Genomic DNA, 13,520 nt, shown 5'->3' with positions numbered 1-13,520 from the left:
TGCTTTACAAAGTGTTATCAATGAGTAAAAACAAGACCAGTGGCTTAGGTTCACAGTAGCTCCTCTTGTCTTGTTCTGCTTTTCCTGATTTCAGTTACTTGAGTTTAAAGTATGAATGTGATAGATACAGTTATTTTGGGATAGAGATATACCCACCTAACTTATATACTGCTATAACTGCTCTATTTTATTACTAATTATGGTTGTTTAAGCTATTATTGTACCTAATTCATAGGATAAACATAGCTATGTAATGGGGAAAGTATAACACGTAGAGAGCTGGGTACTGGCTATAGTTTTCAGCATCCAGTGAACTCAAAAAGCATCCATTGTGAGAAGACAGGCCTACGAGAGTCAGCCTGTTTGAGAGACAGTCTACTTTAATACCCTTGCTCACAGTCTAGGGCAGCCAATTCTCCAATCTAGAAGTTTTATCATCTAATGTGTTTAATAGTTTACATATTCTTTTGGCTGGTTGTTTTTATGATTCCAGGTCTAATTTCAGCAATGGAGAATCTTGTATGCAGGCAATAGAAAAAAAAATGCCTTTCTGCTTTAAAAGTTCAGGCAAATGCATGAATTTGAAGCCCAAAGTACAGCAATACAACAGATTATTATTTCAATGATCTTCATGCCAAAAGGATTTGCACATAGTGTGAGCAGACAGTGCACTCAAATGCAGTTGAACCTGTGATTCAAACCAACCCAGAAGACAGTCTCTCAGGTTACCCCCACTACACTTCCCAGCAGCCAGTATCACAGTATCAGATCTGAGCCTCAGATAAACAGAAGTCCATGCCCTGCAATAAAGGATTCTAGAGGAGGGACACAATCAGGGAGGGAAGTGACAGTCCAACTGCAGGAAAGCTAGGGTGAGATGTCTGATGAACATTCCAGGAAGCAGATGGCTCTATGGATATACACAGGAGAGATCTGAGATAGATGTATGTGTCTTGTTAAAATCCACTTAAACTAGGCATGACAATACACACCTTTAATTCCTATTTGCAGGAGGATGTCAAGTTTGAGGCTGGCCTAAGTCATATAAATAGAACCTGTCTCAAAACAAACAAACAAAACAAAACAAAACTTGGCTGGAGAGATCTTCAGTAGTTAAGAGCACTTGCTGCAATTCCAGAGTGTTGAGGGTTAAGCTGATCCCTGAAACCCTATTGTATGGAGAAGGCATATAGGTCCTTGGCAGAGTCAGTAATACCCAGACCCTGATGTATGGACAGTACATAGTTCCTTCTCTAAAACCAGGAATATACTTGGCTGAGCCAGTAATGGCCTGGGGCCATTAGGGGAGCTGTGGCCTCAGATCCTGAGAACACAATTTTTCATAGCCTAAGGGGTGATTGATTGGTTATCAATCCCAAGGCCCAAGGGCTCCTTTCTGAAGTCCTTGAGAATCCTGTGTTCCCCTTGTACAACATGGTTCAATTAGCTTCTGTCCCCCCTACTTCTGTCCCATAATAGTATGTTGGTTTTTTGCTGACTCTGTCCTATTTTCCCCTATAAAATAGTATGTAAGAAGCTGCTCTTAATAAGCTTGCTTGACATAAGACATAGTATATGGTAGACCTCCTGATCTCAAGCTTTTCTATCCCCTCATCTTTTGATCTCCTGGTCCTCTCTCAGGACCCTGTAACTGAAGAAAGACTTGCTGGTCCAGGTCATGGAGAACCAGAGCTTAGTTCCTAACATCCACACCAAGCAGCTCACAAGCTCCTCTAACTTGGGCTTTAGCGGACCTGGCACCTCAGGCACCCACATACATGGTATATACTCACAGGGGTACATAAATAAAAATGTGCTTGACAAATGATGTTCATATACCTTGAAATATGGGAAATGGCAGGCATTAATGAACATTACAGAAATAAAACTCTTCCATGTAAAGAAACAGATTATAGCCAAGGGATCATAGGCAGAGAGGTAAAATCATGCCTTATGACTATTGTTTTCTTTTTTTGAAGTAGATGAGATGGTTTGTGATGATTAAGAGGGGAGGTATGATGAACCAAATACTTCCCTTTCAGAAGAAATTACAGAGAAATGATAAGCAAGTGTTCACACTGTTGTGAACCAGAGTTCCATCCATACTCTGTCTGCAATAATTTCTTTGTCACTCATCTTTTCCATCGAGCTGCATGCTGAGTAGCTGAAGAGAGTTGCATGCTAGGGCACATGGTACCCTTCAGCACTAAAATGTTTCCCAATCTTCTGAAGCACTTTACCTTGAATTTAATTTAATTTGGTTGGATCATAATGCAACCTTGTCAACCTCCTACTTACATTGCCCTGGAATATTAATGCCTGTACCTTTCATTTAAATTTTAGGTCACTAGAGAGTATTGAGAGAGAAAGAGAAAGAGAGAGAGAGAGAGAGAGAGAGAGAGAGAGAGAGAGAGAGAGAGAGAGAGAAAGAGAGAGAGAGAGAACATGTGTGTAATCTGAGTTCTCAGTAAATGAAAGTATCCTTTTTACACTGGTTTTAATAGCTGCTGCCTCATCATTCATCTTCACATTTTTTATGTTTTATATCTATTTAGGAAATTAGGTAACACCCACTCAGTTTTCCCCAAATATTTTGCACTTCAGTCATGCAATGATCTTTCCTCCATATATAAATTCCCCTGGTCTATTCGGCCCATTGTTTCTGCCTCTGTGCAGTGCGTAACCCTTCATGTCTAAGACCCTTCTGCTCTCTGCAGTATCAGTTCTACTTCTGCAGCCACTCGAGATTTTTAACTTCATTGCTGGTCTGTCTGCAAACTCTGTGCCTCAATGGCTTCTCTTAAGCATAGACTGTCATGCCCCAACTCACAGAGCTCTCCCTTACCCAAACTTTCTAAGAATGTTCTTGATAATGTGAAATGGTTACGGTAAAAGTAAGATCTCTTTTTTTTTGGGGGGGGGCACTTCTTGCCTAGAGAGTAACAGAATTCCAAAGCCCCAGAGGGTAACTGAAACCACAGATAGCTCAAAATCCCATCTACTATTTCCACATATGCTTAACTTCTACATAGTAGCACAGTAGATTAGCAACAGTAATTCACAATAATATGGCCAAGTCTAAGTATATGCTGTGACAGAAAAAGTTCAGCGAATGTGGTCTCATTATTGAGAGTCAAGACAAACACTTTGGGACTGCAGCTGACCAGAGTTGACGCAGAAGGGAAGGAGTGCTGTAGTGCTTCCACTCAAGAGCATCAGTTTGTAGGCTTTTCATCTATCTGGGCCGCTGTTCCTTTGCTTCTTCAGTTCCTACATGTTAGCATCTTCTCAAGTGAAAGAGTTGATTATTGACTTGAAGGTTTGTTTCCTCACTTGATTTGTTTCTTCACTTGTCAATCATAATCGTTGGAGTTTGTGACATGAGATGACAGTTTTCCTAATTTTAATGTGCGGCCTAAATATATTTATAAAAGTTTTTACTATTCACTTAAAAAAGACTTTCAGAGATGTCCCTAACTTGGAACATTTTTTCCTCAAAGTCATAAAAATATGACACCCTGAAATTCATAATACTAGTAATAACAGCCCAATAAATACATTCCTTTTTAAAGGTTCTGAATTATTCCAGCAATAAGTTTACATAAACATGTATACTGAATGGAGTCCACTACTCATTGGTACAGTCCATTAAGGTGAGGCTGAATGAAAAACAAACAAACAAACAGCTTTTTAGCCAAACACAATTCTAGGAATTTCTTTGCACCATAAAACAGAATGGGCTACAGGTTCCATCCCCAACTGCAGAGCCATGATGCCAGAATTTTCATCAGACTTTTGTTCAAGGAAAAGCATAGATACAAAGTGACAAATTTGTTTCTTTTTAAAGATAATCAGTAGGTCAGACAACTATAATTTCAATCAAGCTGGCTGCCAAAGAGGCAGACACATCCTGACAGCTATGATGTCCCAAATTTGGCCAAATGCCATTGTCAACATTACTTTAATAGTATTACAGCAGTATTAGGCAGTTTCTTTTTAGTTTAACTGGATAAAAAGAAGACTGTGTTGCTACTTTGAATAGGAAAGGTGGAAAAGTACTTTGAGGAATTTTGCTTTTATGCTCCCCATCTTGCCCGGAGAAAGCTCCTTGATTTAACTAAGTAAAAGGTGCTCATGATCCTGTAAACAACCCTAATGAAGTTCCCTGGGCCACAAAACCAAAATGAACCAAAGCCATGGATGTGAAAGGACTGCTAGTTGAGAGGAGGAAGGGATAAGTGGAGGATGACAAGGGGGATAACAGGGAGGACTAAAGATGATCAATATTCACTAGTTACATGTATGAAATGTGATAATGAAACCTATCATACATAACTAATACATACTAATGAGCATTTTATTTTCATGAATTTTTTTAGTGTTCTTTTTAGGATCTTTTTAAAAAAATATGTATGTGAATGTGCTTGCTTGTCTGTATGTAGACAACATGCATGCAGGGACCCACAGCTAGAAAAGGACACTGAATTTCCTGGAAATGGAGTTACAGGCAGTTGTGCTCACTCAAATGTATGTGCTGAGAACTGAACCCAGGTCCTCTGCAAAAGCAGCAAGTGTTCTTAACCCGAGGCATCTCTCCAGCCCTATTTTTTAAAAATTTATTTAAAAGGCCACACAATTATATGTAAAAGCAGGCAGGGTCTGAGGAAGTCTAACAAAGAAAACCACAAATTCCAATGATTTACAACAGGTTCAATATAATTGGAATGTGGCCACTAAGATAAAACGAGACACCGACTATCCTGTCTCTTATGTTGGAGATCTCAAGACAGTAATTACCGAGGGGGGCTAACCTAACTGGGTCAGGTGTCCCAGGTCACAGTTCTTCTGGAACACATTCAAAAACACAAACAAAAAACCCAAACAGCAGGTTCCTCTTGAGGTATTACCATGAAAGGGAAATGGCTGCTGCTTGCATTTGGCAAAACATTTTGCAACACTACCAACAAAAAAATCCTCCATTCATATTCATTCCACAATCATGTATATTAAGACACTCAGCATACTTACCAAACAAATAAAACACACAGACCATATCTGAATAATGATCAAAACAACCCAATGTATGACTATAAAAGTTATGGGTGTAACCATCAGGGAAATATGACTATGGCGAGCACAAGTAATGCCGTCACAAAAGTATTACTATAGTTACAGTGGTGGTATGGAAGCTACGCTTAAAGCAGAGAAACACCCTGGTTCTGCTAGAGATGTACTTACTATTCAAGTACAAGTCACATAACAGAATGTCTGGATTTACACTAGCCACCTCTGGGGGACAGAATGGGTGGAAGGAAGGAAGGAAAAGAGGGAGGGAACAAGATGGGAAGATATGAATGTATTATCAAGCTTTCTTAAAATAAATGTATAAACTGCTAAATAAGGAAAACATCAATCTTAATGTAGAGGTACTTTAAGAATTAGGGCAATCAGGGAATGCACTAAAGTTTATCCAGGACAGGATGACGTCTTAAAGGGAACAAATCTAACTAAAGAGGCTACCTTTCCCATTACTAATAAAGTACAGTTAAAAATATACATTCAAAGACTGGGCTGAGTATCTGACTGGTATGCATACAGCTCAGGGTTTGACCTTTAGCATATATACCATAACACAGATATACAACATATATGTATGTGTATATATGTACACGCTTGTGATATAGATACATACTTGAGTATGAAGAATATTAATATTCAAAAATTATCTAAGGAAGATAAAAATTTACAAAACTGAACACAACTGTCTGATAAAATGCAAGCCAATTTTAAAATGCATCTTTCAAAGTACCTTTAGCCACAGATTAAAAAGTGATTTTTTTAAATAAAGCCCTTACTGTACACCAACATAGTAACTTGCTAAATATAAGATGTTACAATCCTTGGGAGTTCATGAGAAATAAAATGAAAAGCTACCTTACATGGAGACAGGAACAAATTTACTATGAAACCCTAACGAGGATTAAGTAATCAAATGTCAGTGATCATTCTTCTCTGACAGATCATCCAAATCAGCAAGGGCATCATGTGGAGTTTGGAGAAAATTAAAGATTTAGGTACTAATAAAATGCTTAGTAGAGAGCGAAAAGTAAAAAGGCATCTCACCAGAATTTCGCAGCAATGTTTTTCAAAATAGCAATGACTCTAACAGTTTTATTTTTAAAAGTTAAGATATATGAAAAACTAAAACAGCATGCCCTTTTTATTAAACTATAATCATAGAGGGTTTTAAAATTCATGGGTAATTTTTCCAGAGCACCATGGAAGGGAATTTATCAACTGTTCACAATAATGCCAACACTATTTTGCTCACTTGTGACAAGTTTAAAAAAATAAAACCCTTCATGCCTAAAAGAGCAGAGCATACACTGACACCTAGTAACATTTCCAATCCCTCTGACATCACTGAGACCGAGGGAAAATTAACCCTCACTCCATTTGCTTTTAGTTCCTTGCTCTAACCACTAATTGGAGAGACTACTAGCTTAAGCACAGGTCACAAGATTAATGCTGCTGTTCAACAACTGGGAAAGAACTGTAAGCAGCAACTCTTTGAAACAATTGACCTTCTGACTTCATGCTTATATAGCCAATATGCTGGTGAATTTTTGTCAACTTGTCACAAACTACAGTCACCTGGAAAAAGGAACCCTCAAATGAGGAAGTGCCTCCATCAGACTGGCCTGTTGCACATTTTCTTGATTAATGATCGATGGGCCCAGCTACGTGTATGTGTCAGGTGGTTCTGAGTGGTATAAGAAAAGCTGAGCAAGCCATGAACAGTGTTCCTCCGTGGTCTTCAGTTCCTGCATGGAGCTCCTGACCCAACTCTCCTTGATGATGGACTGTAACTTCCATGTTCAAACAAACCCTTTCTGCCCCAACTTGCTTTTGGCCATGGGTTTTAATCGAAACAAGAGAAAGAAAATACAGCTGCTTTTTGTGAAGAGCCAGGAAGATGATTAGGTAGGACAGATGACCCATCACAGAGGCACTTTTCCCCCCACCTCCAGTCACCTTTCCTACACCCCGACAACCATGTTCATCATCTCATAAATACTATAAACTCCAACCTCAGGGAGGCAGAGTTGAAACCTGCTCTCCTGTGCCCAGTGGTCTGACAAGTGAACAGATCTTTCTCTCTAAAAGCACTGTTTCAGTGTGGCCAGAATATGTTTGGTTTGATAACTCCGATCTCTGGCTCAGTCCCTAAGTGCTAACCGATTATTTGTTGTTGCCAGAATCCACCATGATTATTCTGTACCTTTTTATACCTTTGGGCAATTACATCTTTCTAGAGCATAATAACCACATAATATTCATAGATAACATACAAATAGCTCCTACTAGCTCATTCATATATGTGAAATCACCAATTGCTGCTGAGACTTCCTCTTACTATCCCCTCCCCTGGGAAGTTGCCCATCAGCACCTCTGTCACCCTCTATTGACTCCAGACTGAATCAGGTAAATAAATACATTTCTGTGGCTCTTCTGCATTTCTTTCTGTAAATCTCTCACAGCACATTAGATTCCAAGTCTATGAGGGTATACTTTATGAAAAGTTTGGTCACTACATAAACGACTGCTGTCCTTAACCAAACAGCTAGCAAGGTTCCCAACTGAGAACTAGGAGTCACACTTAAGTAAAGCTTGCTTCCTTTTATTCATTGCATTAGTGCTTCTCAAAATAATTTTTTTTTACTGTCACCCATAAATTCTGTTTATATCACTACCTAGTACACACCAGTGTAAACAAATGCAAAAATACTCTTTATGAAATGCATTTCATTATTCTATTACCTCTAGTCCTTTCAAGCTGTTTACGACCTCTGAAGAGATTCCATAATTAATGGAACATGACCCAAATATGAAATGAAGGGAGTTAGTTGGATAGTGTTTTATTTGCTCATGAAGTCATTAATTTTTTTGTTGTTTTAGAAAACATGGGCCCTGTGAGAAATACAGCTATTAACGTTGGATGCAGAAGTAGATAAGTGCTTTTTAATATGAACATTAAGAAACATTAATATTTCAGACAGGCACTGTACAAAAAACAGGTTTCTAAATGTCTTTGTGCATATATACATACATACATGTGTGTCTGTGTATGTGTGTGTAGGCTAGGAGGGAGAGGTGATTTGAAAGAGGATGGTCCAAATAAGTTAATATGATGCTTGGTCCCTAGATGGTAGAACTCTTTTGGGTAGGATTAGGAGGTGTTGCCTTATTGAATGAGGTATGTCTCTGAGGTCTGGGCTTTTAGGTTTCAAAAGTCCATGACAAGCCCAGTCTCTCCCTCCCCCTCTCTCCTCTCACTTCCTTCTGCTGCTAATGTTGCTTGTGGATTAGGATGTCAGCTCTTAGCTACTACTCCACTACCATACCTGCCTGTCTCCATGCTCCCCACCATAATAAACATGACTAACCCTCTAAAATGGCAAGCAAGCCCTAATTAAATGCTTTCTTTTGTAAGTTGCCTTGGGCATGTGTGTTTTCAATAGAAAAGTAACCAAGTCATGAGTAAGGATCTAAAGCAGTTGAGTTTTTCAGTTATTATTTAAGATGTATATTATGTAGTAAAGCATATGCTGTGGTGGGGTTCAGGAATTTGGAGGATCTGCCCCAAGACAACCATTCCCTGAGAGTGCAAAGGATCAATTGTCATAGGTAGTTGTTTACATTTGAGTATCTGGCTCAAGAGATGGGCTCAGTGAGCATTTGGCATAGTTGAGTGGATGGGTCATTTCAAGAGTAGACAAGGAAATAAATATTAGCAAAGACCCATGCCACCCTACAACATTAACAAACGAATCCTGATGAAGGTGGAAGAAGGAACCCTCTGGTATCTTGGTGATGGAATGAGACTTGTACACAGCCTTGGGAATAGTGTTAGGAAATAATGGAAATGAAGATGTACATATCATTTCCAACAATAACCTCACATGTAAAACTCTCCCCGCAGACACGAAAGTGCAGAACCAGAGCAAGATGTTTGTGTTGACAGCATTAGTACAGAAAGCAGTAAGCAATCAGAACTGGCTGTAGACGGAAAAGACTTACTCGTATTTCCCCTATTAAAAAGTGTAAGGGATGTGACCCAGCACGGCCTATATTTTTTTTAATGTGCGTATATACACATATTATAGGAATAAGGAGAAAGAGGTCTTTCTAGGTTTAGAATGTGGGAGAGGGAGAGGAGGCCACCTGTCCCATATGAACGTCATCACAATAAAAACATTCTGTATGCTACAGCTCCTCTCACATGCAATTATGTGTATAAGGAAATATTCAAGAGCTGGTCATGGTGATGCACAACATTCATCCCAGCATTCAGGAGGCAGAGGCAGGCTCTGAGTTCAAGGACAGCCTGATCTACAAATCGAGTTCCAGGAGAGCCAGGGTTACACAGAGAAACCTTAACCTCCCCACCCCCCCAAAAAAAGAAAAGGAAAAATATTCAAAGGGATGTATAGAAGAAATAAAAACAAGTCCTGCACAAAAATCAATGGGTCAATGGATAGGCCGGTTGCTTTATGTTAAAACTGCAAACAAGTCATTTTGCAAACTAGTATCTGGTGCTAGTATTTCTTCACCAACATTTCGGCACCTTTTCTGTTCTAAAGGTTCTGTTTTCCAACCCCCACTTCTTTGGCAGCACATCCTCAATCTCCCGAGGTCTCTTTTTCTGGGCTGTTGGCACTTTAAAGCCCTGTCCCTCAGCCTAAGGCTTGTTCCACACCCTCCCCGTGCGTGCGCTATTCCCTGGGCTTCAGGCTACAAGGAATCAGGACTTCCAAGTCAGGTCTCCCCCTATGTCACAAACACACCTACCGAAGGGCCTACTGCAAGTCTCGGGTGGAACCCCCACAACACCTTAAACACCATCACAACCAACACTAAACGCGTCGTCTACCCGCACAGGCGGGTAACGGAGACGCGAGCTGGAAATCACAGCTTCACACTGCCCCGAGGATCGAGCTGAGCGGACAAAGTTCTGCCCTCCCAGAGGAGAAAGTTCCGGGAAAATGTCGAGAAGTGAAATTCCACAAGGCAAGGCCCTTGTAAAGTCTCTGTCCCCTCCACGGCGGGGTGTTCCCACGACGTCTTCCGGGTCGCAGCGGGGTTCCGCTCCCCTTCTGCCCCCGGAGAAGCCGCACCAAGGCTTACGGAACCGTCTGCCTCGCCGCGCTCCCCGCCCGCGCCCAGCCAGAGGCGGCAGAGATCCGCCAGCTCCCACGCGTGGCCTCCGACCTCTACCAACACCTCAGGGCCGGGGGGGCCGCTACGGACAGCGGGCAGGCCCGGAAAGTGAGCCGGCTTCACTTCGCCCAACCCACACGAACCGCCACGCCAGCTCCCTGGGCCTTACCTGGGACCTGGGCCCCGCCTGCCAGTCAACCGCCGAGGTGGCCCAGTTGCCGGGCCTCTGGCAGAGGCTAACCCTAACCGCGTGAGAGAGGCGACGCGAAAGCGCTCGGCCGCAGGACACACAGGGAGCCGCCATGTTGGCTATGAGAGAGACCCGAGCGGGAGGGGCAGGGGGCGGAGCTAGGGACTGCGCAGGCGCGGAACGCCCAGGCGGAAGCGCTTCCCTAGCAATGGGAGCTAGGGGGCGTGTTTCGCAGCCAGGCCCCTCGCCGCTGATTGGGTGCGCGGGGCTTTGGCTGCAAGGTTGACTTGCACGCGGGTTTTCAGCCTGCCACTAATTGTACTGAGGAGCATTGCAACCCTTGCCCCTCCTTCCAGCGCCTAGCTGAGTCGCGGTACCCACACTCAGACAATCCTTTAGCAGTCCTTGCCCCAACTCCGTGAATTTTAAGCTTGCATTCTTGTCCTCCTACCTGACCAGAACGGCCTTTTCCTCCTCTTGAACTTGCCACTGTTCAGGATGTATGTCAACACCTTCCTAGACTGATTCACTCTTGTGTTGATTTTTAGCTGTACAACCCACAGACTGACAATCAGCATTGCTCTGCTTAGCCTCAGGGCTCTCTTTAAGTATTGCCTCTGAGCTTTGAAATTAGTAAGAACAGAGTGGCTGGGTACACAAGAATTGTCCTTTCCTTCTGAAACTTTTAACTCCTAACAGTAACTCCCAGGGTGGTTTCTATACGGTACAAGTTAAATGATGGAATAAACCACTCTAAGAGGTTTTCCAAACATTTTGAAAGGATCAGTAGAAGTTTAAAACAGAAAATAAAATCAAAGTGGCCAAGTAAGAGGCTAGGAGATGGCTCAGCAGTTAAGAGCACTCGATGCTCTTGCAGAAGACCTGACTTTGGTCCCTAGCATTCATGTAGCAGGTCACATCTGTCTGTAATTCCAGCTCTGAGCTACCTTATATTATCTCTGTATTTCAAGGGCTTCATTTTTGTGGGTACAGACATGTATACATGCAAGCAAAACACTCATACATACAAAGTAGAAATCCTTTTTTAAAGTGATGATGCAAGTACAAGCACTACACTTCATCACCTCACAGAACATATCTCTAGAGAAGTAGAAATAGCATAGTTTCAGAAAACAAGAGAGAAACTTTAAATGGGATGCTTGTTGCTAAGAAGGAGAAATCACGTTCTTCCCTTTGTTTGTTACTACCTTTTGCATTAGTGAAATTCTCTTTAGTCTGTGACAGAGGTCCAGGACTAGTATTTGGAGAGCAAGACTTTAGAGCTTACTAAAATGGAGGTGTCATGATGCTGGCCAGGGAAGCAAGTAGGCTAACAGCAGATCTTTATCTCTCTCTCCTTTCCTCCAAATCCAGTCCCCTAATCTCATCTCCAGCTTTGTAGCGGGCCTACTGTGCGCTCTCCTCACTCTCTTACCCCATTCCCTGGGTACTAAACAGATCCTGGTGGAACACCCCGTTTTTGTCTCCCTCTGTGTATATTCCCCCACCACCCTCCCAGACCATCCTCATTTCTAAATGGCAGCTGCCAATACCTAGAAATACATTTTACCTGGAACCCCCAATGGCCACACCTGGCAGGATTTCAGAAGCATTCCCTGCTGGGCGGTGCACAGCTACCACACTCTCCTAAGAAACAGAAAGGGCAACAGAAACCAAGGAAGAAACACACACCCAACAAAGACAAGACCAGATACCAGCACCTAGAATTACAATCACCCCCAAAATAAGATGCCTGGATGCCATTGTAAAAACACAATCCAAACACTCAGGACAATGAATCTCTCTGGATCCCAGCAACCCTACCACAATAGGCCCTGAAAATTGAAACATAGTTGAAGCCTAAGACAAAGATCCTAAACTAGGCTTCATGAATATGACAGAGGTACTTAAAGAGGGAACAAATAAATCCCTTTAAAAAACCCCAAAAGACAAATAGTGGAAGGAAGTGAATAAAGCAGGAAATAGAATCAATAAAGAAAACCCAAACTGGGGAAAACCTGGAAATGAAAACCGGAACCTCGGAGGCCAGGCTCACCAACAAAATACAAGAGTTGGAAGAGAGAATCTCAGGCATTGAAGGCGCCATAAAGAAATTAATATCTTGGCCAAATAAAACCTTAAATCTAAAAAAATCCTGTCACCAAACATCCAGGAAATCTGGGACACTAGGTACAAGAAGTTTATAGAACACCAAATAGATTGGACTAGAAAAGAAAGCCCCCTGGCCAGGTAATAATCAAAATAATAAATGGACAGAACAAAGGCAAAGTATTAAAAGGTGCAAGGGAGGAAAACTAAGTAACATATGAAGACAGGGTGATTAGAATTACCCCTGACTTCTCTATGGAGATTTTAAAAGCCAAAGGGGCTAGATTTATAGTCTACATAAGAGAACACAGATGCCATCTCAGACTACTATGCCCAGCAAAACTTTCGATCACAATAGATGGAGAAAATAAGACATTCCATGCAAAAAACAAAAAACAAATTAAGCACTATCTGCAAATCCAACCATATAGAAGGAGACAGAAGGAAAACTTCAACCTGAAGTAGTTAACAACACCCAAGAAAGAAGAAAACACAAGGAATAAGTAATCCTAAACCAGCAAATCAAAAGAGGGAAAATACACACACACACACACACACACACACACACACACACCACACACATTCACAGGCTCACACACCAACAAAATAGCACTGTTCATTGATATCTTTCAATATCAATGGTCTCAATTCCTCAATAAAAAGACACTGACTCACAGAATATATCTGAAAACAGTTTCCATCCTTCTGTTGCATCTGAGAAATACACCTTAACATCAAGGACAGACATCACCTCAGGGTAAAAGGATGGAAAAAGAAATTCCAGCAAATGGATATAAGAAGCAAGCAGATGTAGCCATTTTAATATTTGACAAAATAGATTTCAAACTAAAACTAATAAGAAGAGATAGGAAAGGATATTACATACTGATCAAAGGAAAAATCCAGCAAGACATTCCTTTTGAGACATGTTTTCTCTGTGTAACAGTCCTGGGTGTCCCCGAATTCCCTCTGTAGACCAGGCTGGCCTTGAACTCACATA

At 41.4% G+C, this 13,520-nt stretch overlaps 1 protein-coding gene across 2 annotated transcripts in view; it reads right to left on the bottom strand.

Annotated features, from left to right (window-relative positions):
* Positions 1-10,562, bottom strand: part of Mrps9 (mitochondrial ribosomal protein S9) — a 51,771-nt gene extending 41,209 nt beyond the window's left edge. The window contains exon 1 of one of the 2 annotated variants that reach the window (XM_005075360.4): positions 10,391-10,562. In XM_005075360.4, coding sequence (XP_005075417.1) covers positions 10,391-10,525 — 135 coding nt within the window. In that variant the 5' untranslated portion in view covers positions 10,526-10,562. Of the gene's footprint in view, positions 1-9,852; positions 10,012-10,390 lie in introns of those variants that run through there. The other variant, XM_040729341.1, reaches the window with a different exon arrangement.
* Between the last annotated feature and the right edge of the window lie 2,958 nt (positions 10,563-13,520).

This window comes from Mesocricetus auratus, unplaced genomic scaffold (genome assembly GCF_017639785.1).
Source record: "Mesocricetus auratus isolate SY011 unplaced genomic scaffold, BCM_Maur_2.0 Super-Scaffold_100021, whole genome shotgun sequence".
In the NCBI taxonomy this organism is placed as follows: domain Eukaryota; kingdom Metazoa; phylum Chordata; class Mammalia; order Rodentia; family Cricetidae; genus Mesocricetus; species Mesocricetus auratus.
The sequence above is the reverse complement of the archived record's forward strand: the minus strand, read 5'-3'. Positions and strand labels throughout refer to the sequence as shown.